Source organism: Carettochelys insculpta, chromosome 30 (genome assembly GCF_033958435.1).
Source record: "Carettochelys insculpta isolate YL-2023 chromosome 30, ASM3395843v1, whole genome shotgun sequence".
Lineage (NCBI taxonomy): Eukaryota > Metazoa > Chordata > Testudines > Carettochelyidae > Carettochelys > Carettochelys insculpta.
Window position 1 is genome coordinate 14525165 of NC_134166.1, and position 23871 is coordinate 14549035.

Consider the following 23871-nt stretch of genomic DNA (forward strand, 5'->3'; position numbering starts at 1 on the left):
ACCCCTGTGTCACCCTGCCTGCACGCATCGTGAACCACCGCTTCACTTCTGATGAGTACGGGGGCAGTCCCACCCCATACAGTCAGTTTCACACCTACGGAATGGGAAGCAACTCTCTAAGAAGGAGTATGGCAGAAAGGTGGGGGCGAGGAAGGGCTGCAGGGCCCAAGGAGGAGGCGTCTGAGAAAGCAATGAAAGCAGAAGGAGTCCTCAGAGTTGAGCGCTTGAGCAGCGGCCCAGCAGGGCAGCAGAGGAGTGGATCATGTCATTGAATGCCACAGCGCAATGCAAGTGTGCCGGGGGATGGCATGAAGCTTGTGTGGACAATGTGTGTTCTGGAGTTTCTTGATGTGTAGATTTTTAATTCAGGTCAGACAAACAGACAACAAGACAGAGAGCATCCCCCAACCCCTCACCTCCCTCCTTCAATCCCATTTGATTTGTCAGTTTTATTGCAGGTTTTTTTTGGTCCTCTGTGCTTATAAATGTCAGTCGGTATTGCAAATGAGATGGATCTGATGAAGTGGGTCTGTCCCACGAAAGCTCATCACTGAATAAATCATTTTGTTAGTCTTTGAAGTTCTACATTTCTGCAGCTGTGTTTTGTTAGAGTGCAGACTAACACAGCCACCTCTCTGTTACTAAACAGATAGATAGATAGATAGATAGATAGATAGATAGATAGATAGATAGGTATGGTCTACGGGGATAGATAGATAGATAGATAGATGAGGTGTATGGGGATAGATAGATAGGTAGATAGATGAAGTGTATGGGGATAGATAGATAGATAGATAGATAGATGAGGTGTATGGGGATAGATAGATAGATAGATAGATAGGTATGGTCTACGGGGATAGATAGATAGATAGATGAGGTGTATGGGGATAGACAGATAGGTAGATAGATGAAGTGTATGGGGATAGATAGATAGATAGATAGATGAGGTGTATGGGGATAGATAGATAGATAGATAGATAGATACGGTGAATGGGGATAGGTAGATAGACAGATAGATCTTTGTAAACACACACAAAAATAAAAGCCGTCTTATGTGGCTAATGCATGGATAGTGTCCCAGCCTCCTGCAGACCACCTTGGCCACAGGAAACCTGAAGATAACACACAGGAGCTTTCGTGTAGAATCCTGATTTATTCTGTGAATTCACTATGCACAGAGAGAGTCCAGCCAGCAGGGAAGTATGGGGCAGATGCACGCCCAGACCCTGTGCATCCCCGTGCCCCGTGGGTAGCAGCAGGCCCTTTGTATCGCCTCAGCTCCACAGAGGGGCCATGGGGGACAGGGGAGCACCTCAGATTTCCGACCTTCATTTGTGAGCATCAGGTGTTGCCTGGCCCGTATAGGTGTGGAGGTGTCAGGAGAGCAGCTTCACCAGCAGCAGCCCAGTAAGGCCGGGCAGGTAGAACGGAAACGAGAATTTCCCCAGAGCCGGGCTAGCTCCACAGGGGTAGCCAGATATGTCAGTAGGGGATCCATCAGGGATGCAGAGACCTGTAGGAGTTGGGGTGGTGGTAGGTGTTGTGGGGGTGGGAGTAGCTGTCGTTTTAGTGGTGGGGGTGGGGGTGGGAGTAGTTGTGGTTGTCTCGGTGGTGGTGGGGGTGGGGGTGGGCGTAGTTGTGGTTGTCTCAGTGGTGGTGGTGGTTGTCTCGGTGGGGGTGGGGGTGGGGGTGGGGGTGGGAGTAGTTGTGGTTGTCTCGGTGGTGGTGGTGGTTGTCTTGGTGGGGGTGGGGGTGGGAGTAGTTGTGGCTGTCTCGGTGGTGGTGGTGGTGGTGGGAGTAGTTGTGGTTGTCTCGGTGGTGGTGGTGGTTGTCTCGGTGGGGGTGGGGGTGGGAGTGGGAGTAGTTGTGGTTGTCTCGGTAGTGGTGGTGGTTGTCTCGGTGGGGGTGGGGGTGGGAGTGGGAGTAGTTGTGGTTGTCTCGGTAGTGGTGGTGGTTGTCTCGGTGGGGGTGGGGGTGGGAGTGGGAGTAGTTGTGGTTGTCTCGGTAGTGGTGGTGGTGGGAGTAGTTGTGGTTGTCTCGGTGGTGGTGGTGGTTGTCTCGGTGGGGGTGGGGGTGGGAGTAGTTGTGGTTGTCTCAGTGGGGGTGGGGGTGGGAGTAGTTGTGGTTGTCTCGGTAGTGGTGGTGGTTGTCTCGGTGGGGGTGGGGGTGGGAGTGGGAGTAGTTGTGGTTGTCTCGGTAGTGGTGGTGGTTGTCTCGGTGGGGGTGGGGGTGGGAGTGGGAGTAGTTGTGGTTGTCTCGGTAGTGGTGGTGGTGGGAGTAGTTGTGGTTGTCTCGGTGGTGGTGGTGGTTGCCTCGGTGGGGGTGGGGGTGGGAGTAGTTGTGGCTGTCTCGGTGGGGGTGGTGGTGGTGGGAGTAGTTGTGGTTGTCTCGGTGGTGGTGGTGGTTGTCTCGGTGGGGGTGGGGGTGGGAGTGGGAGTAGTTGTGGTTGTCTCGGTAGTGGTGGTGGTTGTCTCGGTGGGGGTGGGGGTGGGAGTGGGAGTAGTTGTGGTTGTCTCGGTAGTGGTGGTGGTTGTCTCGGTGGGGGTGGGGGTGGGAGTGGGAGTAGTTGTGGTTGTCTCGGTAGTGGTGGTGGTGGGAGTAGTTGTGGTTGTCTCGGTGGTGGTGGTGGTTGTCTCGGTGGGGGTGGGGGTGGGAGTAGTTGTGGTTGTCTCAGTGGGGGTGGGGGTGGGAGTAGTTGTGGTTGTCTCGGTAGTGGTGGTGGTTGTCTCGGTGGGGGTGGGGGTGGGAGTGGGAGTAGTTGTGGTTGTCTCGGTAGTGGTGGTGGTTGTCTCGGTGGGGGTGGGGGTGGGAGTGGGAGTAGTTGTGGTTGTCTCGGTAGTGGTGGTGGTGGGAGTAGTTGTGGTTGTCTCGGTGGTGGTGGTGGTTGCCTCGGTGGGGGTGGGGGTGGGAGTAGTTGTGGCTGTCTCGGTGGGGGTGGTGGTGGGAGTAGTTGTGGTTGTCTCGGTGGTGGTGGTGGTTGTCTCAGTGGGGGTGGGGGTGGGGGTGGGAGTAGTTATGGTTGTCTCAGTGGGGGTGGGGGTGGGAGTAGTTGTGGTTGTCTCAGTGGGGGTGGAGGTGGGAGTAGCTGTGGTTGTCTCGGTGGTGGTGGTGGTTGTCTCAGTGGGGGTGGGGGTGGGAGTAGTTGTGGTTGTCTCGGTGGTGGTGGTGGTTGTCTCGGTGGGGGTGGGGGTGGGAGTAGTTGTGGTTGTCTCGGTGGTGGTGGTAGTTGTCTCGGTGGGGGTGGGGGTAGGAGTAGTTGTGGTTGTCTCGGTGGTGGTGGTAGTTGTCTCAGTGGGGGTGGGGGTGGGAGTAGTTGTGGTTGTCTCGGTGGTGGTGGTGGTTGTCTCGGTGGGGGTGGGAGTAGTTGTGGTTGTCTCGGTGGGGGTGGATGTTGTCGTCTCGGTGGTGGTGGTGGTTGTCTCGGTGGGGGTTGGGGTGGGGGTAGTTGTGGTTGTCTCGGTGGTGGTGGTGGTTGTCTCGGTGGGGGTGGGAGTAGTTGTGGTTGTCTCAGTGGTGGTGGTTGTTGTCTCGGTGGGGGTGGGGGTGGAAGTAGTTATGGTTTTGTCGGTGGTGATGATGGTGGTTGTCTCGGTGGGGGTGGGGGTTGTAGATGTGGTAGTGTGTGTTGTAGGGGAGGTTTTCCTTGTGGGGATGGTGTCAGGCATGGACGGAATGAGAGGGGCACCTACTGGCTGTGCAGGAACCGACTGCACCCAATAAAAGTCGTACGTGTTGGCTGTAGTAGTCAGGGTGCTTCCAGATTTAATCTCTTTTGTAGACTCAGTTGCGCAGCCTTTTGCTTGAAATGGTGAATTAATTAGACCTGGTGGAGAAAACCATCCTGTTCTCAGAGGTGAGTTGCTCTGGCTCCTTCTCTGCCCCCCCACAACCTTGGTCTCTATGATCTTGTGGTTCCCTTTCTCTGCCTCCCCTTCCCACCCGCCTGGGTCTCCCCCTTCTCCCTCTGCACTGGGCCACAGCACAGCAGGCAGATGTTGACCCCTGGTTGTCCCCACACCTTGATATACAGCTCCATATGAGAGACAGAAGCTGCTGTTTGGAATGGGGCTCTGGCCGGGGCATCGCCTTTCCAGGCATACAGTACCACTGGGGAAAACGCCCAGCTCCCACCTGCTCCGGCAGCCCTGACCACTCGGTTTGGTTATTTTACAAACTCCACAAAGTGCCGGGAGTCCGGGGCACGCCTAGGACAGGAGCTTCTGGACAGAGCAGCAGCAGCTTAGCTCCACGTTAAAGATAAAACTGGTGGGGTTCAGTGGTTACAGCAGTGGGGGTGGGAGCTACGGTTCCTGGGTTCTCTCGGTGGTTCTGCAAACCCTGACATAACAATCCTTCCATTGGCCAGAACCTCGTTTTCATAACTCCAGAAGCAGGGCAGTATCCTTGAGAAGGGGGGAGCTGGTCTGCCAGGGAAATTACCCCGTTCCTCTCTCCTTCTCCCCAGCAAAAAACTCTCTCTCCCTCCAAGGTCCTAGCACAGACTCTAGGCTTCACTAGCTCTCTCGGGAACTCCTGGAGCATGAGATTCCCACGGTACCTCTCGCATGGCAGAGGGCTGGCAGAATTTACCTTTGCTCAGGAAGCCGGTGAAATCCATGCAGTGGGTCTCCTCCCCTCTACAAGGCATGACCCGGCTGTTGCAGGCAGCGAAGTTCAGCGCAAAGCAGGTCGGACATTGCAGCCTGTTCAAGGTGGTGTTGTTGGGCACTGAGAACCAAGACAGAGAGATCGTGACAGGGAGGGTTAAACGTCATTCAGACTGGAGGATGGGCCCTGAACTGCCTGAGCATGTGTGACCTCTGCCTGCAGCTGGGCAGCACGTCTCAGGCTCTCTAGGACAGACCTCACATCAATTCTAGAGCCCAGCTAGTTTGAAGGTAGAACCTGATAGGATCAGGGAAGTTTAGATTTGAGCCTATCCTGTCTGCTGCTTCTCCCCCTCCAGCCCTCACCTCATGCAGCCCTCCCCCATCTGATTTCAAATGGTCCTGGACCGTTCTAGCCCCTGCTCACAGACCCACCAGCTACGGACACCATCGCATTATTCACAGGGATGTGCCCTTAAACAGGCACAGTAACAGCAGGTCCATAACGTACCTTCAGGCATATCCTTGTTGCACTTGTCAGCGTTGTTGCATTTTGTGATTTTGACCCTTAAGTACTGGTCGTCCCCAACCGTGAAAGAGAAGGAGTCTTTGATGTCATTTTTATAGCTGCTCAGACATTGCTTGCGGAAGAACTCGCTCTGTATCCCGTCTTTGTCAAACACAAAAGCCAGAAAAAAATGAGAGGCAGGGAAGGGAGCCTCGGGGAGGACCTGAAGGTGGTTTCACCTCCATACATGGCTGCTGGGATCCTGTGTCTAATTCTGGGGCTCACAGGTCAGGAAATGAAAGCACAAGCCAGACCTAAGTTCCCCCTCAAATCATGTGAGCCAGGTTGAGGTTCAAGTGTTTGTCTGTGGGGAGTAGGGGACAGTAGGTCTGTCAGGGCTAAACCTCAACTCACAGGCCACAGTAACTGCAGTGACACCAGAACCTCAGTTTGGGGGGTAGTTGGAATAAACCTATTTGTGACTATGCTGGGAAAATTTCCTGAGTGTGGTCAGATGGCAGGTGGATGCGCAGGTGGGCACATATGGGTACAGATGGGGCGGTAGATACTGACAGAGGAGGTTAAAGCGGGTGATGCGCTATGCACCATTCTGACAGGGCAAATGGAAGGAGCCATTAAATCTCTTTCATTCGGTGGAAGGAGGAACAGACTCACGTCTGTCACTCCAGTTTTCAACTTCAAAGCACAAACTTTGGGAAATGAAGGGAACTAGTTGAAACCTGTTGGCCGGAGGCGCTCTGGGAGTTCAACGTGGAGACGTTTTGGAATCTCTTTGTGGAAGGGGGAAAAACAACCTTGAATTTCCATGCCAACCGAGGGCAAATGGTGAGTAAAGCAGGGCTCCAGCCCTCCGCAGGTGACTGACGACTTCAGATGGATTTTGGGGCACAAGCTGACAATGTACAAGGGAGCTCAGCACCAATCTCCTTTGTAACACAAGTCAGAATGTACGTTTCTACCGAAAGCAGCTTCGCTCCATCGTGGAGCTGAAAACCACTGGAATGAAAGTCAATAAATAATGACTGAGGGGGTGAGATCCTAGCCCATTGAAGTCAGTGGGAGCTTAGTAATTGACTCCAGTGGGGCCAGGATTCCACTGACCACAGGCTGAGTGTGCTGTGCTGAGTCACGGTGCTTTGGCGAGGGCCTGAACTGGGGCTGCTTTTGGTAATGAGGATGGTGGTAGATGCAGGGTGAGATGTGCCTGGTTCGAAGAAAATGCCACCTACTCAGTAAAGTTACTTCTGTCACAGCCAAGCAGCTACCCGTTGCCTTGTCTTCTTCGCAGGTCCCTTGAGCCAGATCACAGGCCTCCGTTTGGCCAACGCACACGTCACACTTCAGGGTCTTCGCTGGAGAAAGAAGAACAAGTGTTTCCCTCTTACTGTGGGGGTAGCAGAGTCAGCTCTGACATGTCCCTTAGCCCTAGTCTCCCCCTCTGCCCCAAAGAAGCCCAGGGTTAACGGACCCCATTGCTTCTGGGACACTCTGTAATTGCACAGTTTCAGCCACCAGGCCAGCAGCAGAACCCAGGTCACTGACTGTGGTGATGGAGAAGCCCCCAGATGATGGTAAATGACAAACGTAGCGCCTGCCTTTATAAAAGGGAAGGAGGAGAATCTGGGAAATGACCACCCAGTCAGCTTCACCACAGTCCCTGGAAAAACCCTGGAGCAGGTCCTCAAGGAATCCATTTTGAAGCACTTGGAGGAGAGGAAGGTGATCAGGAAAAGTCAGTGGATTCACCAAGGGCAAGTCATGCCTGGACAACCTTCTAGGAAGAGCTAACTCGCTCTGTGGACATGGGGAAGTGTTTTATTCCCCTTTTTTGGCACTGGTGAGGGCACATCTGGAGCCCTACATCCAGTTCTGGGCCCCCCACTACAGAAAGAGTGTGGATGCATTGGAGAGAGTCCAGCGGAGGGCAACAAAAATGACTAGGAACTGGGTGCACATGATTTATGAAGAGCAGCTGAGGGATTTGGGCTTCTTTAATCTCGAGCAGAGCAGAGCGAGGGGGGATTTGATAGCAGCCTTCATCTACCTGAAGCAGGGTTCCAAAGGGGATGGAGAGAGGCTGTTCTCAGTGGTGACAGTTGGCAGAAGAAGGAGCAATGGTCTCAGGCTGCGGGGTGGGGAGGTCTAGGTTGGGTATTAGTCTGTGTTAATCTGTAACAGAATCCAGGGTGCCAGTTCTACACTTTGTGTTATGACACATCCATCTTGGTTTCCTTAATCAACTGGTCCTACTAATGGCAGGTAACTTCCTCCCCTTTCTTCTACTGCTGCAAATACCCTGGATTCTGTTACTTCTGCTCCAGCCCACCGGGTGAAGTAGGTTTTGCCCACAAGAAGTTGTGACCTAATAAATACCTAATAAATACATTAGTCTGTAAGGTGCTACAGAACTGCATGTTATTTCCCCAGGAGGGTGGTGAAGCACTGGAATGTGTTAGTGAGAGAGGTGGTGGAATCTCCATCCCTCAAGGTTTTTAAGTCTTGGCTTGACACAACCCAGGCTGGGATAACTTAGTTGGGGTTGGTCCTGCTTTGAGGAGAGGATTGGACTCGATGATCTCCTGAAGTCTCCTGTGGCCCTAGGATTCTGTGATTCATCCCCATGCTACTTCCTCTCCTCTACCGTGTGCCCCCCTTCCCTATCCTCCATGCTAGGGTTCCCCATTTGTCTCCCCCGTCTCCCCGGTTCACACACTCTGCCGTTTTCCTTCTTTCTTTCTGGAAAGATCAGCTGGGCAGAGCTGGGCCGGGAGGCTAATGGGCTGCAAGGTGTCAGTGGCTCTACCAAGCGGTTCTTTGAGCAACACACACTTACAGAGGTAGTTGAATGTGTGGTTGGGTTGATCTGATGCCGGTGGCTCTGTGTGTCCCTGACTTCTCCCTTCCTGTTTCCTTATTTCCCCCTAGACCCACAGGGTTCTCCCTAGAGTTGTCTACATTTCCTGCCAGTGCTGGAGCTGACAGGACACAGTTTCAGAAGTTCAGCAGAGGGCAACAAAAATGATTAAGGGGCTGGAGCACATGACCTATGAGGAGAGGCTGAGGGATTTGGGCTTGTTTAGTTTGCAGAATAGAGCACTGGGAGGTGATTTGGCGGCAGTCTTCAACTTGCTGAAGTGGGGCTCTAAAGAGGATGGAGAGAGGCTGTTCTCAGTAGTGGCAGAAGACAGGACTAGGACAAATGGTCTCAAGTTGCAGTGGGAGAGTCTAGGTTGGATATTAGGAAAAGCTGTTTCCCCAGGAGGGTGGTGAAGCATTGGAATGCGTTGACTAGAGAGGTGGTGGATTCTCCATCCCTGCAGGTTTTTAAGTCCTGGCTTGACAAGGTCCTGGCTGGGATGACTTAGTTGGGGTTGATCCTTCTTGAAGCTGGGGGCTGGACTAGATGACCTCCTCAGGTCCCTTCCAGCCCTAGGATTCTATGATTCTACCTTGTTGCCCAGAGCCAGGGGAATGCCAGGGAGGTGGGGAGACAGGCTGTCTAGGTTGCCAGCCAGAGGGGTCTGACAAGAAGATTTGGGTGGGGGAGGAGGGGTGGAAGTGGGGAACAGAACCCAGCTGTCTTGGCCTGTAGCGCCTTAGGAATTGCTTCCCATATGGAAGACTCTCTGACAATTTGCCCTCCTCCAGGTTTACACCCCAGTTACACAGACAACTTTGCACTCATCCCTGTGGGTGAACACAGCCATTCAGTCTGTGGGGAATGGAAAGGTGGAAATTACCAGGCCAAAAAAGGGTCCCAAAAAAACAAAAAACAAAAAAAATGCAGAACAGGACCCTTGAAGGAGATGCAACCGGGTCAAGGGGTGGACGTTTCCCTCACTGTGGCCACCATTGCTCAGGGAGGAGAGTTCCTACAGAGATGCAAATCCCTGTCCTTTGGGCAAGTGGCATCTTCACTGGAGGGCTCTCCTGGCCTAGCCACAGCATTGTGGCTAAACTGCTACGATAACTGTAGTGTAGACAGGGCTGTGTGCCCTACATGGAGCTAATCTCCCCCCCACCCATCCCCCGTACATGCTGGTGGTCCCCTGGCTGCAGAGCTGTGGGGTACAAAGGGGTGATGTCCAGGAGGGGTTAAGTGGCTGCAGCCATGGATAACTCACCTCCTGCTGTAGCTAGGAGAGCAGGGAGGAGGCAGAGGATGAACAAAACCATCATGGTGCTGGGAGAAGCCCCACGCTGGGCTCGGAGCGGAACGGAGCCTTCTCACAGCAAACACGGTGAGCTCTGCCAGAGAGGAACAGGAAAGAGTCAAGAGAGAAAGGAGGCTAGAAAGGGAATTATTCCAGCCAAGATTCAGGGAGTGAAGCACCAAGCAACAGAGCTGTGAAAATACCAATTTTTGGTTCAGTGGCAATTTTAAAAAATTTTGGCAAAAAATTTTCTAGGTTGACCCAATTTCATCACACTGAAAAGCCGAACAAAGTGTTGTGTGGGCTCCTTTTCAAGCCTTTTAAAAGGTTTTCATTTGGTTTAAATGTAAATGTTGTCCACATTGAAGGGAAACTTGAGATGAAAAAAAAATCCAAGTGTCTCATTCTGGAAATATCCGGTTTCCGTTCTGTCATGATTCTTTTTCCTAAGATTTTTTTTTCAGCTGGATCAATGTGGACAAATTGACACAAATCTGCAAAATTTCCCCCAAACTGCATCTTTCAATGGAGAAAGTTTTGTTAATAAAATTTCTCCCTGCTCTCTTATGCCACAGCTACTCCCAGAAATAACAGAATGGGCATTCAGTGGGAGAGCCCTGCCTGGGACTCTTTTTTCATCCCTCTCTCACATCGTTTCTTGCATTTTAATTTCTCTCCCATCTACCAAAACCTTAGATCCTGCAAATCCCACAAGAGAGACATATTCTCTAATGCAACTTTTAGAAAAATCGATTGATTAATATATACATGGAAATTAGACACATTTTACAACTAAAAATATGGAACAAATCTTGCTTAAACCACACAAAAGGTACTTTAACAGCTGTTATAAAAAACATCAAATCTCTTTCTATCCCCTCCTTAAATCCAAGTATCAAAACCTTTATTTAAAAAACCACTTGCTTTATATTGCTGAAATTTCTGACAAACTGCTGTCATGTGTTTCCCCCCACATTACCAGAGTCTCTTCTTTTTTATGCCTGTCTCCCCACACACACACACACACACACACACACACACACTTCAAAGAACATTTTCCCCACTCCCATTATTATAGCAGGGAGTCCTCTGGTACCAGTGTGGTTCCAGTCCCACTGCAGGTTTTAGCCCAGACCCCTTTACCACTCCTTCCTCTGTATTTACTCCTGATCTGCAATATCCTTTCTGCAATGGGGAGACCGGCCCTGCTTGTACCAGGGTCAGAGCATCCCCCAATCTGCAGAGCGGCACTACCATCTTTCCCATGTTATCCTCCATCCCCTTGGAAACCCTAACGTCCTTAACGGCTGTTCTCTTCTGCAGTTGCACAGTAAACCCAAACGTCCACCAATCCTGCTCCAGGGACACTCGGGTCCCCTCCCTGGATCAGCATGGTGGAGTTAGAACCTCTCAAGTCTTGAGGCACATCAAACTTTCCCTTGCAATCCAATGGGCATTGCTTTGCATTGAGACAGAATTCCATCGGCTGTCACGTAGCCCATGAGCCCACCTCCATTCCAGCTCTCTGGCATTCCCGACTAACCTTAATGTTTGTCACCTCCGCAGATTTCATCTCCTCACCCGAGTGCCGTCTCTTGGCAGCCCTTAAATACCCATGCAAGGGCCCTGCCCTTCTGCAGGTATCACCCAGTTCAGCCCACACTGCAGGAAACCTGCACCCTGCCAGCTGCTTGTTAGAAATATGGAATGACTTATTTGAAAGGCCAGAGTGTAATTAGCATCACCCTGCAGGAACCAGAGACGGTGAGGTGAATTGCCAGGCCCCAGTGACTCAGCTTGGAAAGGATGGATGCTGGATGCATCCCACTGCAAGGAAGAGAGCTGGGTGGATGGCTCAGGGTTGGGGAATCTGACCATACTGGCTTGGGTAGGTGAAGGATGGTCTGGATGAAAACATGAGTGTGGGATGCAAGGACAGAGGGCTGAGGATATGTTGGCTTGGGTCACAGAGATCCCCCTTGGGACTGTCCCATGAGGGGCTGAAAACACCACTGAACCCGTCTACCTGCCTTTTGGGGTTCTTCAACACCATGTCCTGCTGAGCCCGGCCCTCCAACCTCCTCCAGGCCTGGCGAAGAGTAGGGGCCCTAGCCCACTGCCATGTAATAAATGCACTCAACACAACTCAGCTCTGGGAGTGTTCAATTAAGGGAACGAACCACAACTCCCAGGTGCACAGTCTCAATGGACCAAAGCCCCAGATAAAGCTTGTACAGAGTAAGTTCATAACATGGTCACCCTCTTTATCACCAAAAGAGAGAGACGTACTGCTGCTTTTACCCTCGAGTAACAGTTATTGACACTAGGTTTATGAGCAAACAAGGCGTTTTCTGAAGGACACAACGTAGGATTGAAGTTGTTGCATGTAGTAGCACACAGACCAAAGCAAGTTAGTAAGCAAATTAAACAAAGAACATACAAAATGGGAAGTGGTTGTCTAGCGTCTAGCACTGTGGAGAGGGATCTAGGGGTCGCAGTGGACCACATGCGAACTATGAGGCAATTAATGGGAGTGTTTAAGCAAGACATGAGAGGTTGTTCTTCTGCTCTACTCTGCGCTGATGAGGCATCAAACGGAGCATCGTGTCTAGTTCTGAGTACCACATTTAAGGAAAGATGTGGAGAAATTACAAAGGGCCCAGAGAAGAGCAACAAAAATGATTAAAGTCTAGAAAACATGAGCTGTGAGGTACAATGGAAAGAACTGGGGCTGTTCAGTTTGAAAAAAAGATGAGGTAACTGGAAATACAAGTCTCCTGGGGCTGGAAGGGACCTTGTGGGGGGGGGGGGGGGGAGAAGCATCTAGTCCAGCCCTGTGGCTTCTTGGGAGGACCAAGCACCATCCTTGGCATCTATTTGGCCCAATTCCCTAAATAGCCTCCTCAAGGACTGAGCCTGTAACCTTGGGTTTGGCATGCCAATGCTTGAGCTACTGAGCTATCCCTCCCCTGCCCAGAACAGCAGCTTTCAAGTACCTAAAAGTGTGTTACAAGGAGGAAGGAGAAAACTTATTCTTTTTGGCTCTGATGCTAGGACAAGAAGTAATGGGCTTAAATTGCAGCAAGGGAAGTTTAGTTTGGATATTAAGAAAGATTTCCTAACTGTCAGGATGGTTGAGCACTGGAATAAATTGCCTGGGGAGGCTGCGGTATCTCCATCATTGGAGATATTAAAGAGAAGGCTAAACAGATACCTGTTAGGAAAGATCAAGCTGGTGCCTGGTCCTGCTGGTAGTGCATGGGTCTGGACTTAATGATTTGTTCACAGGTCATTGTCTTGAGCACCAGGCCATTAAGTTCCAAAAGTGCCATTAATGGTCCTCACTTAACAGGTCTAGATTAGTCAATACCTCATATTTCTATTTCTAATTTCAGATACAGGAATGATCTAGACAAACAAAGAGAATATATACATTCAGCAAATTATAACTGTGAAAATAATCTGTTACATGACAGATTTTGCATAGAGCACTTTTGAGTTATGCATAGTCATGAGCCTATTATCATAAAGCATGGGTGAGGTCACACCTCCTATGACAGATCTCTGCAGGAGTGTTGGACAGAGTGCAATGGGGAGGCAGCATGCCTAACATTTTTGTTTAGCTTTGTTTACACATCCACCCAGTGTCATTAACGCCTTTGATGTCATTCACAAATCTGTTTACCAAGTTGTAGGTCTCTGTCCCACTGGTGCTTGAAAATATTTTGTGGCACAGCCTTGCTCCCAGCATTCAGAGAGCTATGTCTTTTAAAGTTTGGGTCTCCTGGCATTCAGCCCCCAATGCCATAAGGAGGCGTACCTCAGTTTCCCCTCCCACACAGCCTGTGATGCTTTTGCTGCTGTGCACAACTCTAAGGCAGCGTTCAGGCTTTAGCTTGGAAGCTGTGTGCTTATGGGACCCTCTTTGCCCTAACCCTAGCATCCACAAAAGTTCTCTCTGAAATTCATGTATGTCACACATTTCTCTGGGGTTTACCATCAGTATCGGTTCCTTTGGTTCAACCCATAAGTGACAAGAGTCCGTCACAAATGAGTTTTGGAACAGAGCAGGAGAACCACGTGGTGTTCAAATCAAGGAAGAAAGGGGGGATGGCTAGATCACATCCTCAGAAAACCATCATCCGGCACAGTCCATCAAGTTCTCTCATGGAACCCGCCATGAAAACGCAAGAGAGGAAGATCTCAGACAACATGGAGAAAACCTACTCAGATGAAGGACGACAACTGGGGTACTGCTGGGGTCAGCTAGAAGTTTTGTTCCAAGACAGAGTGGAGTGGAGGAGACCTGTAGAAGACCTATGCTCCACGCGGAGTACAAGGGTTTAAATCAAATACGTCACACTAGAAGAAGGCCCAAGATTACCAGCACACTTATGGCAGAGCGGCATTCTGAGTACGGTTACCGTATTGCGCCTTTTGTTTAAAGCAAGGGTGGGGAACCTCTGGCCTGCAGTCCAGATCTGGCCCACAGCTCCCCTGGAATCAGCTCCTGAGGATCAGGGCTTCACCCCGCAGAATCTGGCCCACTGCAGGTTGGGGGTGCGGAGGCTGGAGTCGGGCAAGTGGGGCCAGATCAAGCACACGGGCTCTGCCTGAGTGGGGTGGGGGGCAAGAGGAAGTGACACCAAGAACTGCTGCCTGGTGGCTTTCCCCTGCCGCTGATTGGCTGGAATTGCAGCCAATAGGAATGGGCGGGGGGCAGTGCCTTGAAGTGGCAGGGAACATCAAGCCAGGTGTGCCCCTGGGGAGCTGCGTCAGGTAAGTGCCCCTCCATCGCCCAGACCCCTCAACCCTGAGCCTCTCCTGTCCCCTCCCACTCAGACCCCCACCTCACCCTTTCCCACACTCTTCCCACCCGGCTCACGCACCAGCCTCCTCCTGCGCCCGACCACTCTCCAAGACCCCACATCCCAAGCCCGCTTCCTGGCAGTCCCCTCTGACTGCGAATGCTCCATTTCTGGCCCTACTCCAGAGCCCAGAAGTGCCCAAAAGATCTACTATCACCACCCCGCAGCTCTGGGCTCACGTGTGAGGAGGGTCAGGGGGAGTTGTTGGGTTTTTTTCCTTCTCACTGATTTTAATGTGGGCCAGCGGCTGCTGACACGGGAAGGGCTCCCCACCCCCTGTTTAAACCATGTGGGCCGTTTGATATTTATGGCACCTTCCAACCCCTGTGTGGCCCAAAGGGCAGATGAAGCTCTGGGCTTCCCTCCCACTCCAGAAAAGGATTTCGGTCCATGTCCATCTGTGTGGCTTTGGGCAGGGAAGGATTCCCAATGGACATGTGTCTCCCCCGCCAGGGCTAACCCCACACCAAGAACTTACCCCGACCACCCCAGAAGATTCTCTGGAGTCCCTGCACCCCGTGGCATGGGGATACTTCTTGCCCTCTCCCTCAGGGGATTTATGAACCAATTCACAGACGCTTTCAGCCTCAGAGTGATCCTAATCCCCCATCTCTAACGGTCGGTGTTTGCTTTTACACGTACTGCCGGAGCAATATTGGGCAATGTTCTGGAGCGGCAGGGTCCCCTCTGTTCCGCCCTCTCTGTTCCCAAGAGATCGGTTGTGGTGCTGCCCCACTCCAGGAGTTCAGACCCACAATTCTGCCTTAACACCTAAAGAACAGGAGAGGTGTCTGGGATCGCAGAGGCAGCCCCAGTGCCCTCCCCTTGGGCAAACACCTCTCTGCAATCGACAAGACAGATAACACACCTGCCCTTGGGCTGCTGCCCCCTGTTCAGCTGCAGGCACGTGGCTCTCAGCCATGAAACTCTTTGCAAGGAAACTGTTTCCTTCTTCTCCAGAGAACTGGGTCAGCCTCCAGTTACCAAGTCCTTGGGGTCCTTATTCCCCACAGTGGCTACTTGGACTCTAATATCCTTCTGAAGGCCCCCCTCCACCCCAGCACACCTCTCTGTGCACCCTAGGGAAGGAACAGCCCCCTACTGAACTGCACCTTCCTGGCAGCCTGGGGCTCCCCAATATTAGGCAAAACATCTCCTTCCTCCCAGGAGATGGCCAAAGGACGGGGCCTGGTTTTCCACACCACCCTTTGTGGCAAATTATTTTTTTCTGCTGCAGAGGCATTAAAGAGACATTTTCCTATTTCCTCAGCAGCTTCAATGGCTTTGCCTTCTCCCTCTTTGGTCCCAGCACGTTCCCTCCTTGCTGCTCACCACCCTTCGAACGGATTCTGCAACATCCAAAAAGCCATTTCCCAAAATAAAGGGTGTGAAATTCTGTGACAATACCAGGAAGCTCGTCTTGTTTCTGCACCTTTCCCACCTGTACCTCAGCCAAAGCTGCAGGACTTTATGGCCTCCAATCAACTCTAATTATGCAATTTTACAAGGAAGAATATACTCGTCTTGAACAGGTTCTTCCTCCTGACAGAAATCTCTTCACTGTATCCCTCCACCCTTGGCAGTCTCTGCCGTTCCTTCTGACAGACTGCAGACGCTCCCTGCCTGGCTGAGCAGTCACCACCTTCACAAGCCCTGCGTGAAAGCCCCCAAGGGGCAACTGTGTTAGTCTGTAGCTTCACAAATAACAAGGAACCTGTAGCACCTTGGAGACTTATTAGGTTATGGACTTTTGTAGGTAAATCTCACTTCTTCGGACAAAAATGAAGTGGAGAAACAGAATCCAGGGTTTATATAGCAAGCAATGGAGGGGGAGGTTAAAAAAGGAAGTTTACTGTCACTAGCAGGATCGGTTAATGAAGCAAATAAAGGAGGATGTGTCTCATTCCTGTGAATATCAAAGGTGGGGAAATTGCCCTTGTCATGCATAAGCCAGTTCAGATCTGCATTCGGGCCAAGGTTGAAGTTGTTGAACTTGTCAATGGATTCCAGTCAGATGCCCTCCTCGGTAATGTGTGGTCAAATTCTTCTGTAGGACAATGGTGACATTTAACTCCATTATTGAGCATGCCGGGAGGTTACAGGTTTGTGTGTGTAACCAGACCTAATGTCAGATTTGTGTGGCGTAGGGACTATCTGGTTGGTCTGAGGTACATGGCAGAGGGGCATTGTTGGCACATGATGGTCTATGTCACATTGGTAGATGTGCAAATGAACGAGCACCTGAGGGTGTGGTAAGTGGCCTCTGCTGGGATGTCCCTGTGCTCTGGGGAGCACCATTCCCATGAGTCACCTGCTGCTCATTCCCACCCTGCACTGGGGCTTTGTTCCTCAGGAGCTCAGTGGAATCATAGTGATTGCACTTTGGGGATCTGTGTAGGAGACTTGGGACAAGTAATGAGCATGAACCTGTGGAGGAGAACCCCCAGCCTCCCAGCCACCTTTCCTCTTCCCAGGGGTAATTCAGAGACTTTGCTTCCCCATAAACTCAATTTCCTCTGCCTGGGATTTCCTCCTACCAGGTGTTTGCAATTGCTCAAATGGGTCAGCAGAGACAGTGATTCAACCTGCTTCACACCATCAATAGCCACATTCCAGAACGACTCTGAGCCACCCGATCTGATCTCCCTTCAGAGCTTATCATACCTTTCCTGCTGCCTCACTGAGCCAGCAGATCTTTCACTGGGATGATATTACCCACGACTCAACCCAGCTCTTTTCTTAAGGTTTCCCAATTTTGCCCGATAGATTTCCGGTGGCATCTGAAACTCTTTTAACGCCGAGGTAGCCGAGTTAGTCTAGATCTTCAAAAACAACAAGAAGTCCTGGGGCACCTTATAGACTACCAGATATTTTGGAGCATAAGCTTTTGTGGGCAAGGACCCGCTTTGTCAGCAGTGGGCCATGACCTCAAATCTGTGCTGGAGGGCCTGGTTCAGCAGGACAGGGTGTTGGGGTCTTTGCCCACAAAGTGTCTTTGCTTATGAAGCGGGTCTTTCTACACAAAAACTTATGCTCCAAAATATCTGTTAGTCTACAAGGTGCCACAGGACTGCTTGCTATTCCTTTCATACCAAATCGTTTAATTTGCCATCATCTAAAGCATCACTAAGAGGCATCTTATTGAAAAATGTCCAGCACTCTCCCAGCTGATTTTGTAACCAGAGTTGTCATCTTCTGATCCTTGGGCATGGAACGGATGGTGCACAGGCTCTCAAGGGTGATGAAATATTTGGTGATGTCGCCAGATCTGTTCTAAGCTGAGGATAATTTCTCCCAGTTGTGGATTTTTCAGGAGGTGGCTCCAGCTCTGTTCAGGGCTTTCTTTTGGGCTTCCCATTCTCTCTCCTTCAATATTAATATTTGCTGTGAGCAGCTTATTCCCTGGCAATTCGCACATCAATTTCCAATTTTTTAAATTCCATCTGCCTGCCGTGTGCATTCTCACGTTCAGCAGCTCAGGGCTGGCAGTTCTCATCTGGCTGTTATTTCACTGCTTTCTCTCATGTTGCTGATTTTCTGGTCCCTATTGCTCTTATAGGAAATAAACAAATAGAAAACAACAAACCAGCAACCACTTTGCTCTCATCCACTACACTTAGAACTCACTTAAAATTGCCACTGACATTCCAGGGGAAAAATCTATGCAAACAATCCTGCTCGGCTATGCCACCATGACAGGTTGAGTCACAGGGATCCCCTTCAGATTGTTACCTGACTGGCTGAAAACACCACTGAGCCCACCTACCTGCCTTTTGGGGTACCCCAGCTCCCTGTCCTGCTGACCCAGGCCCTCCAGCAGAGATTTGGGGTCACAGCCCACTGCAGAGTAATGCAAACACTGAACACAGCTGGGCTTGGGGAAGTCTCAGTTAAAGGGACTAATCACACCTCCCAGGTGCACAGCCCCCCCCGGGACCAAACACCAGATAAATCCATCCCAATCCATATAAAGTTTATAGGCAGCAAGCCCATAGGATGTTCACCCCTTTTATCTCTGAAAGAGAGAAGTACACAGCTGTCGTCCTGCCCCCATCTAACAGTTATTTACACTGGGCTTATTGATAAACCAAAGTGATTTTATTCAGTATAACAGAGAGGATTTAAGTGGTTGCAAGTGATAACAGACAGATCAAAGCACGTTACTAAGCAAAATAAAATAAAATATGTTAGTTAACCCTAATATAGTCAGAAATTGTTACATGCAAATTCTTACCCTAGCAGTAGTTCTAAGAATCTTTTCTTACAAGCCAAGAGACTTCCAAACTTGGTCCTGATCCTGTAGGAAAACTGCATATTTTAGTTAGTATGGGATATGGAGAATGCCAGGCAGTAACCAGGAAAGCAAAAGCACAATTGGAACTGCAGCTAGCAATGAATGTGAAAGTAACAAGAAGTGTTTCTACAGGCATGTTAACAAGAAGAAGGTGGGTAGGGAGAGTGTGGGGCCATTACTGGATGAGGGAGGTAACCTTGTGACAGATGAAGTGGGAAAGGCTGAAGTCTCAATGTTTTTTTGCCTCTGTCTCCACAGACAAGGTCAGTTCCCAGACTATGGCACTAGGCAATGCAGTATGGGAAGGAGGTGGGCAGCCCTCAGAGGGGAAAGAACAGGTTAAGAGCTATTTAAAATAACTAGATGCACACAGATCCATGGGTCCTGATTTAATGCATCCCAGGGTCTGAGGGAATTGGCAGATGTCATTGCAGAACCTTTAGCCATTATCTTTGAAAACTCCTGGAGACCGGGAGAGGTCCCAGATGACTGGAAACAGGCAAATATAGTGCCTATCTTTAAAAAAAGGAAAGAAAAACAATCCAGGGAACTATAGGCCGGTCAGCCTTACCTCAGTCCCCAGAAAAATCATGGAGCGAGTCCTCAAGGAATCCATTTTGGAGCACTTGCAAGAGGGGAAAGTGATCAAGAGTAGTCAACATGCATTCACCAAGAGCATGTCGTGCCTGACCAATCTGATTAGCTTCTATGATGAGGTAACTGGGGCTCTGTGGACATGGGGAAGTCAATGGATGTGATATACCTTGAATTTAAAAGCTTTTGATACAGTTTCCCACAACATTCTTGTCCATATGTTACGGAAGTATGGATTGGATACAGGGACTGTAAGATGGATAGAAAGTCGGGCCCAATGGTTAGTGGTCAATGGCTCAATGTCTGGTTGGTGATCGGTTTCAAGTGGAGTCCTCCAAGGATCAGTTCTGCGGCTGGTACCATTCAACATCTTTATTAATGATCTCGATAAGGGGATGGATTGCACCCTCAGCAAAGTTGCAGACGGACTGAAACCGGTCTGAGGTAGTTTCGTTGCTGAGGGATGACACGGTGCGTTCTTGCAAGAATACTTAATTCCTATTACTTTAGACAAAGGTAGCGCTATTGTTTTAAGCCAATCAAATCATTGTTGCTGAGCTTACATATTAACCTCTTCTTTTGTGTAACCAAGAGTATAAAAGTTGCTGCTGACATATTGTGTACAAAGTCTTCTTTTAAGGCTTCCCACAGCTGTGTGTTAATAAAGTGTTTCTATCTTTCCACATCGGAGGACACTGTACTCAGTCATGTGGTGTGAGTGGAGGGTGTGCGTGAGTACAGGCCATCACAGGTGCCCAGGTGATCAAGAAGAAGTGGAAACTTTGAAGACAAGGGAAACGTGCCTTGGGTCTTGAGGCTGAATTGCTAAACCCTGCACTACAGAGTCAGGGCCAGCCCAGCATGGTAGAGAGGCACAATAAATAATTCAGAGCCGGGTTCCCAATGCAGTGGCAGGAGAAGGCGGGGCAGTCTTCACTCAACAGAGCAAGATGTAGTTGGAGGTAGGAGGGTCTCCACTACAGCAGAGGCTCATGGGAAAGCCATAGGTAAGCCAGCCCCCACTTCCCCATTGATGTGCAATCTCTGTCCTCAGCATGGGGAAGGACGGGATCCCTGGTCAGGTCACAATCTACCTCCTCCATGGTGGGTCCGGAGGAGCTGCCCCCTGCCCCGAGGGCCGCAGGGAAGCCCCTGTACATCCCACTGGCCAGCTCCTGCCGGCACCCTGGTACAGTGTGGTGCTGATGGGGTTGCAGAGGTTCTGGAGCTCCCTCTGCTGGTGCTTGTATTCCTCCTTCTGCACCACCACCTTCTGTGTGTGGGGAGCAGGGAGGTGGATTTGACCCCTTACATGCCAGCCCCAGTGCATCCCCTGCCCCCCAGCTGGTACTCGCCCAGACTTCATGCTCCATGGCCTGCACCGAGGGTTCACCCAGCCCCACTTCTTGCTTCCTGAGGCCCCTCAACCTAAGGAGCCTCCCTCCATGGATCATGGGGTGGAGGAAAGAAAATGGGCCCTGGCTGCTCGCCTGGAGCCCACCAGAGAGAAGGCTGCAAGAAGTCATGAGAGCTGCAGGGTCTGTCCTAATCCTAGGCCTCTGGGCCCTGTTCCATCCCATTAGTCCAGCAGGAGACTGCCCCAGGCCTAGACACCCCTCCCTCGAGCCTGTGCAGCAGGCATCTCCCCCCGCCATGTTCCAACCCCATGTCGGGGTCCCTGCTGCTGCTGGAGCCAGGCACGGCTCTCTGCCCCCCACCCCCAATGGGCAAGGTGCCCAGGTACAGGCCCAGGCCTGCCCCACTGCTGGGGGTGGGCATGAATAGTGACCTGGGGGAGCCCCCACTGCTCCAGGGAAAGGTCATTTCACCTTGTCATGGCTGTGGGTGGGGGGTGGCTTTGCACAAGCTTTAGGACCCTCTAGCAGCGTGCGAGTGCTATCGCCTGCTCTAGCAGGGAAGCGGGGTCCAGTGGGTTGCGCAGGGTACTGAGATCCAGGACTCTTGTTTTCTCTCCCCAGCTCTGGTCCACCCCTTCCTCACCCTAGACCTCCAACCATCCCTGATACTCCAACTCCTCCCTGCCCCCGGCTCCCCACACCCAATTCTGGCCTACCTGGAGGACCGGTCCCCCTGCCCCAGTTCTCTTTCAGCCTATAGGTTCTGCCCCCCGGGCTCACCTGGTTCTGTTCCAGCCCGTGGATAACCTGATCGCACAGGTCCAGGATCTTCTCTGGCCACAGCTTGTCTGTCAGCTGCTCATCCTCAGTTGTGTCCTTCATGCTGACAGCCGGCGAGTTCTTAGCCATGATCTCCCACTGCACTTTGTCCTCCACTTTGTACTGCTCCACCTGCTGCACCATGAGCTGCCTATTGTGGCAGAGACCAGCTTACTTACAGTGAGTTGATCTCAATGGAGATCTGGGGAGGAGGAGCTGAAGGGGCCCTTTGCCCACTCGCAGGCCATGAGCAGGCACCTCACTGCCCACTTATTTCCTGTCACATCCTCCTTGAAAAAGAGAAAAAGAGAGATTGCCTACCACTGACACCAGTATCCCACACCTGACACCTGTATCACGCCTCTGACTATGGTATATCACCACTGACACCAGTGTTCCACCACTGACACCAATATCCCACCTCTGACTCCACTATCCCACCACTGACACCAGTATCCAACCACAGACACCAGTATTCCACTTCAGACACCGGTATCCCACCTCTGATTACGGTATCTCACCTCTGACATCAGCGTTCCACCACTGACACCAATATCCTACCTCTGACCCCACTATCCAACCACTGACACCAGTATCCCACTTCTCACACAGGTATCCCACCTCTAAACCCACTATCCCACCACTGACACCAGTAGCCCACCCCTGCCACCGGTATTCCACTGCTAACATCAATATCCCTCCTCTGACACAGTATCCCACTACTGACACTGATATTCCATCGCTGACACCACTATCCCACCAGCAACACCACTATCCTATTTCTAACACCACTATCCCACTGCTGACACCTGTATCCCACCTCAGACACCACTATCCTACTACTAACACCAGTGTCACCTCACTGCAGGGTAATAGCCAGTTTTCCATCTTTCTCCAGCAGCTCCAGTTGTTAATGATGCTGAAGGCAGGTGTATTTTTCCCTTTCAGTTTCCTAGCCATGCAGACTTTACCCAGAGTAAGCAAGGACCAAGTCAATCCAGAGTGAGCAAGGTCCTAGTCAATACAATGGGCTGTAAATGAGCGCCAAGACCAGGAATGTTTCCTGTAAATATGACAATCACCCCAAGCTTCTGTGTAACTTGCTCCACAGCTGACAGTTGGCTCCAGGATCTCACCCAATTGCTAAGCTGGGTGAAGCTCGCTCTGCATTACCATTGCCCCCCCGAGCCCCAACCAGTGTTGCTGCCCTGGGGCTGAACCCCAATGTGAACATTCTGCATCGATTCCAGCCCCATTTTACAGTCTTGGTGTCATCTGCACTGGGGGTCAGCAGGGCTGTAAAACCAGACCGAGAAGCTTGTGCTGCCCCATCCTAGGTGTGGCTGCATCTCAGCTCCAGGGAAAAGACCCCTGTACAAACAGCCCCACATGACAGGCAGCTGCATGCCAGCATGGGCAATCAGCAGTGTGGATACTGCCGGGTTCCTGCACGCAAGCTCCAGCCCATGTGAAAAATAGAATGTATATTCCAAGTCCATCACGTGCATTGCTCCGCGTGTGTGTGCACAGAGATCCAGGCCAGTTCTTCTTTGGTAATGCATCAGATGGTGGCCCAGTCTAATGCAGGTGGGCTCTGCAAGGAGCAACCTGGCAATAACAACACAGCCGGGGCTTCAGTTTAGGATCCTGATTTCATAGAATCATAGAATCCTAGCGCTGGAAGGGACCTCAGGAGGTCATCGAGTCCGGCCCCCTGCTTCAAGCAGGATCAACCCCAACTAGGTCATCCCAGCCAGGACCTCATCAAGCTGGGACTTCACAGAATCACAGAATCACAGAATAACAGGGCTGGAAGGGACCTCAGGAGGTCATCTAGTCCAGCCCCCTACTTCAAGCAGGATCAACCCCCACTAAGTCATCCCAGCCAGGACCTTCTCCAGCCGCAACGTAAAAACCTCGAGGGATGGAGAATCCACCACCTCTCTAGCCAACACATTCCAGTGCTTCACCACCTGCCTGGGGAAGTAGTTTTTCCTAATATCTAACCTACACCTCTCCCTCTGCAACTTCAGACCATTACTCCTTGTTCTGCCATCTGACACCACTGAGAACAGTTTCTCACCCTCCTTTTTAGAGCTCCCCTTCAGGAAGTTGAAGGCTGCTATTAAATCACCTCGAAGTCTTCTTTTCTGTAGAAGAGATGCATTCCAGTGCTTCACCACCCTCCTGATGAAAAAGTTTTTCCTAATATCCAACCTACACCTCCCCCTCTGTAACTGCAGACCATTGCTCCTTGTTCCTCCTTCTGTCACCACTGAGAACCATCTCCATCCTCTTTAGAGCTCCCCTTCAGGAAGTTGAAGGCTGCTATTAAATCACATCTCAGTCTTCTGTGTAAACTAAACAAGCCCAAATCTCTCAGCCTATCCTCATAGGTCTTGTGTCCAGCCCTTAATCATTTTTGTTGCCCTCTGCTGAACCTGCTCCAGCAAATCCACATCCTTTCTATACTGGGGGGCCCAAAACTGGATATAATATTCCAGATGTGGCCTCCTGTTATGGGGAATCACTGGTATACATGCTTTAAGAAGTATACATGTTTTAAGAAATGTTATAAGAAATTTTGTTCTCCTAGCTTAGCACTAGTCACTAAATTTGTTGAAGCCTTAGGCCCAGGTCAGGCTGAC

General features: G+C 51.0%; 1 protein-coding gene and 1 pseudogene across 1 annotated transcript; both read right to left on the minus strand.

Moving 5' to 3' along the window:
* Nucleotides 1–1376: 1376 nt before the first annotated feature.
* Nucleotides 1377–9315, minus strand: LOC142004075 (phospholipase A2 inhibitor and Ly6/PLAUR domain-containing protein-like). Its single transcript, XM_074981495.1, has 6 exons — nucleotides 9261–9315; nucleotides 6366–6488; nucleotides 5119–5277; nucleotides 4591–4728; nucleotides 3686–3823; nucleotides 1377–1513 (listed from the first exon to the last, which is right to left on the minus strand). Exons 1-6 carry the CDS (start codon nucleotides 9313–9315, stop codon nucleotides 1377–1379), a joined length of 750 nt encoding a protein of 249 aa, XP_074837596.1.
* Nucleotides 9316–13807: 4492 nt separating this feature from the next.
* Nucleotides 13808–21367, minus strand: LOC142004076 (heat shock cognate 71 kDa protein-like; annotated as a pseudogene).
* Nucleotides 21368–23871: the final 2504 nt, after the last annotated feature.

Coding starts and splice junctions, on each gene's coding strand:
- LOC142004075 (XM_074981495.1), bottom strand. CDS start 9,315: ATGATGGTTTTGTTCATCCTCTGCCTCCTCCCTGCTCTCCTAGCTACA. Junction 6,489..9,260: donor TCTCCTAGCTACAGCAGGAG/GTGAGTTATCCA, acceptor TTCTTTCTCCAG/CGAAGACCCTGAAGTGTGAC. Junction 4,729..5,118: donor CAACAAGGATATGCCTGAAG/GTACGTTATGGA, acceptor CTTGGTTCTCAG/TGCCCAACAACACCACCTTG.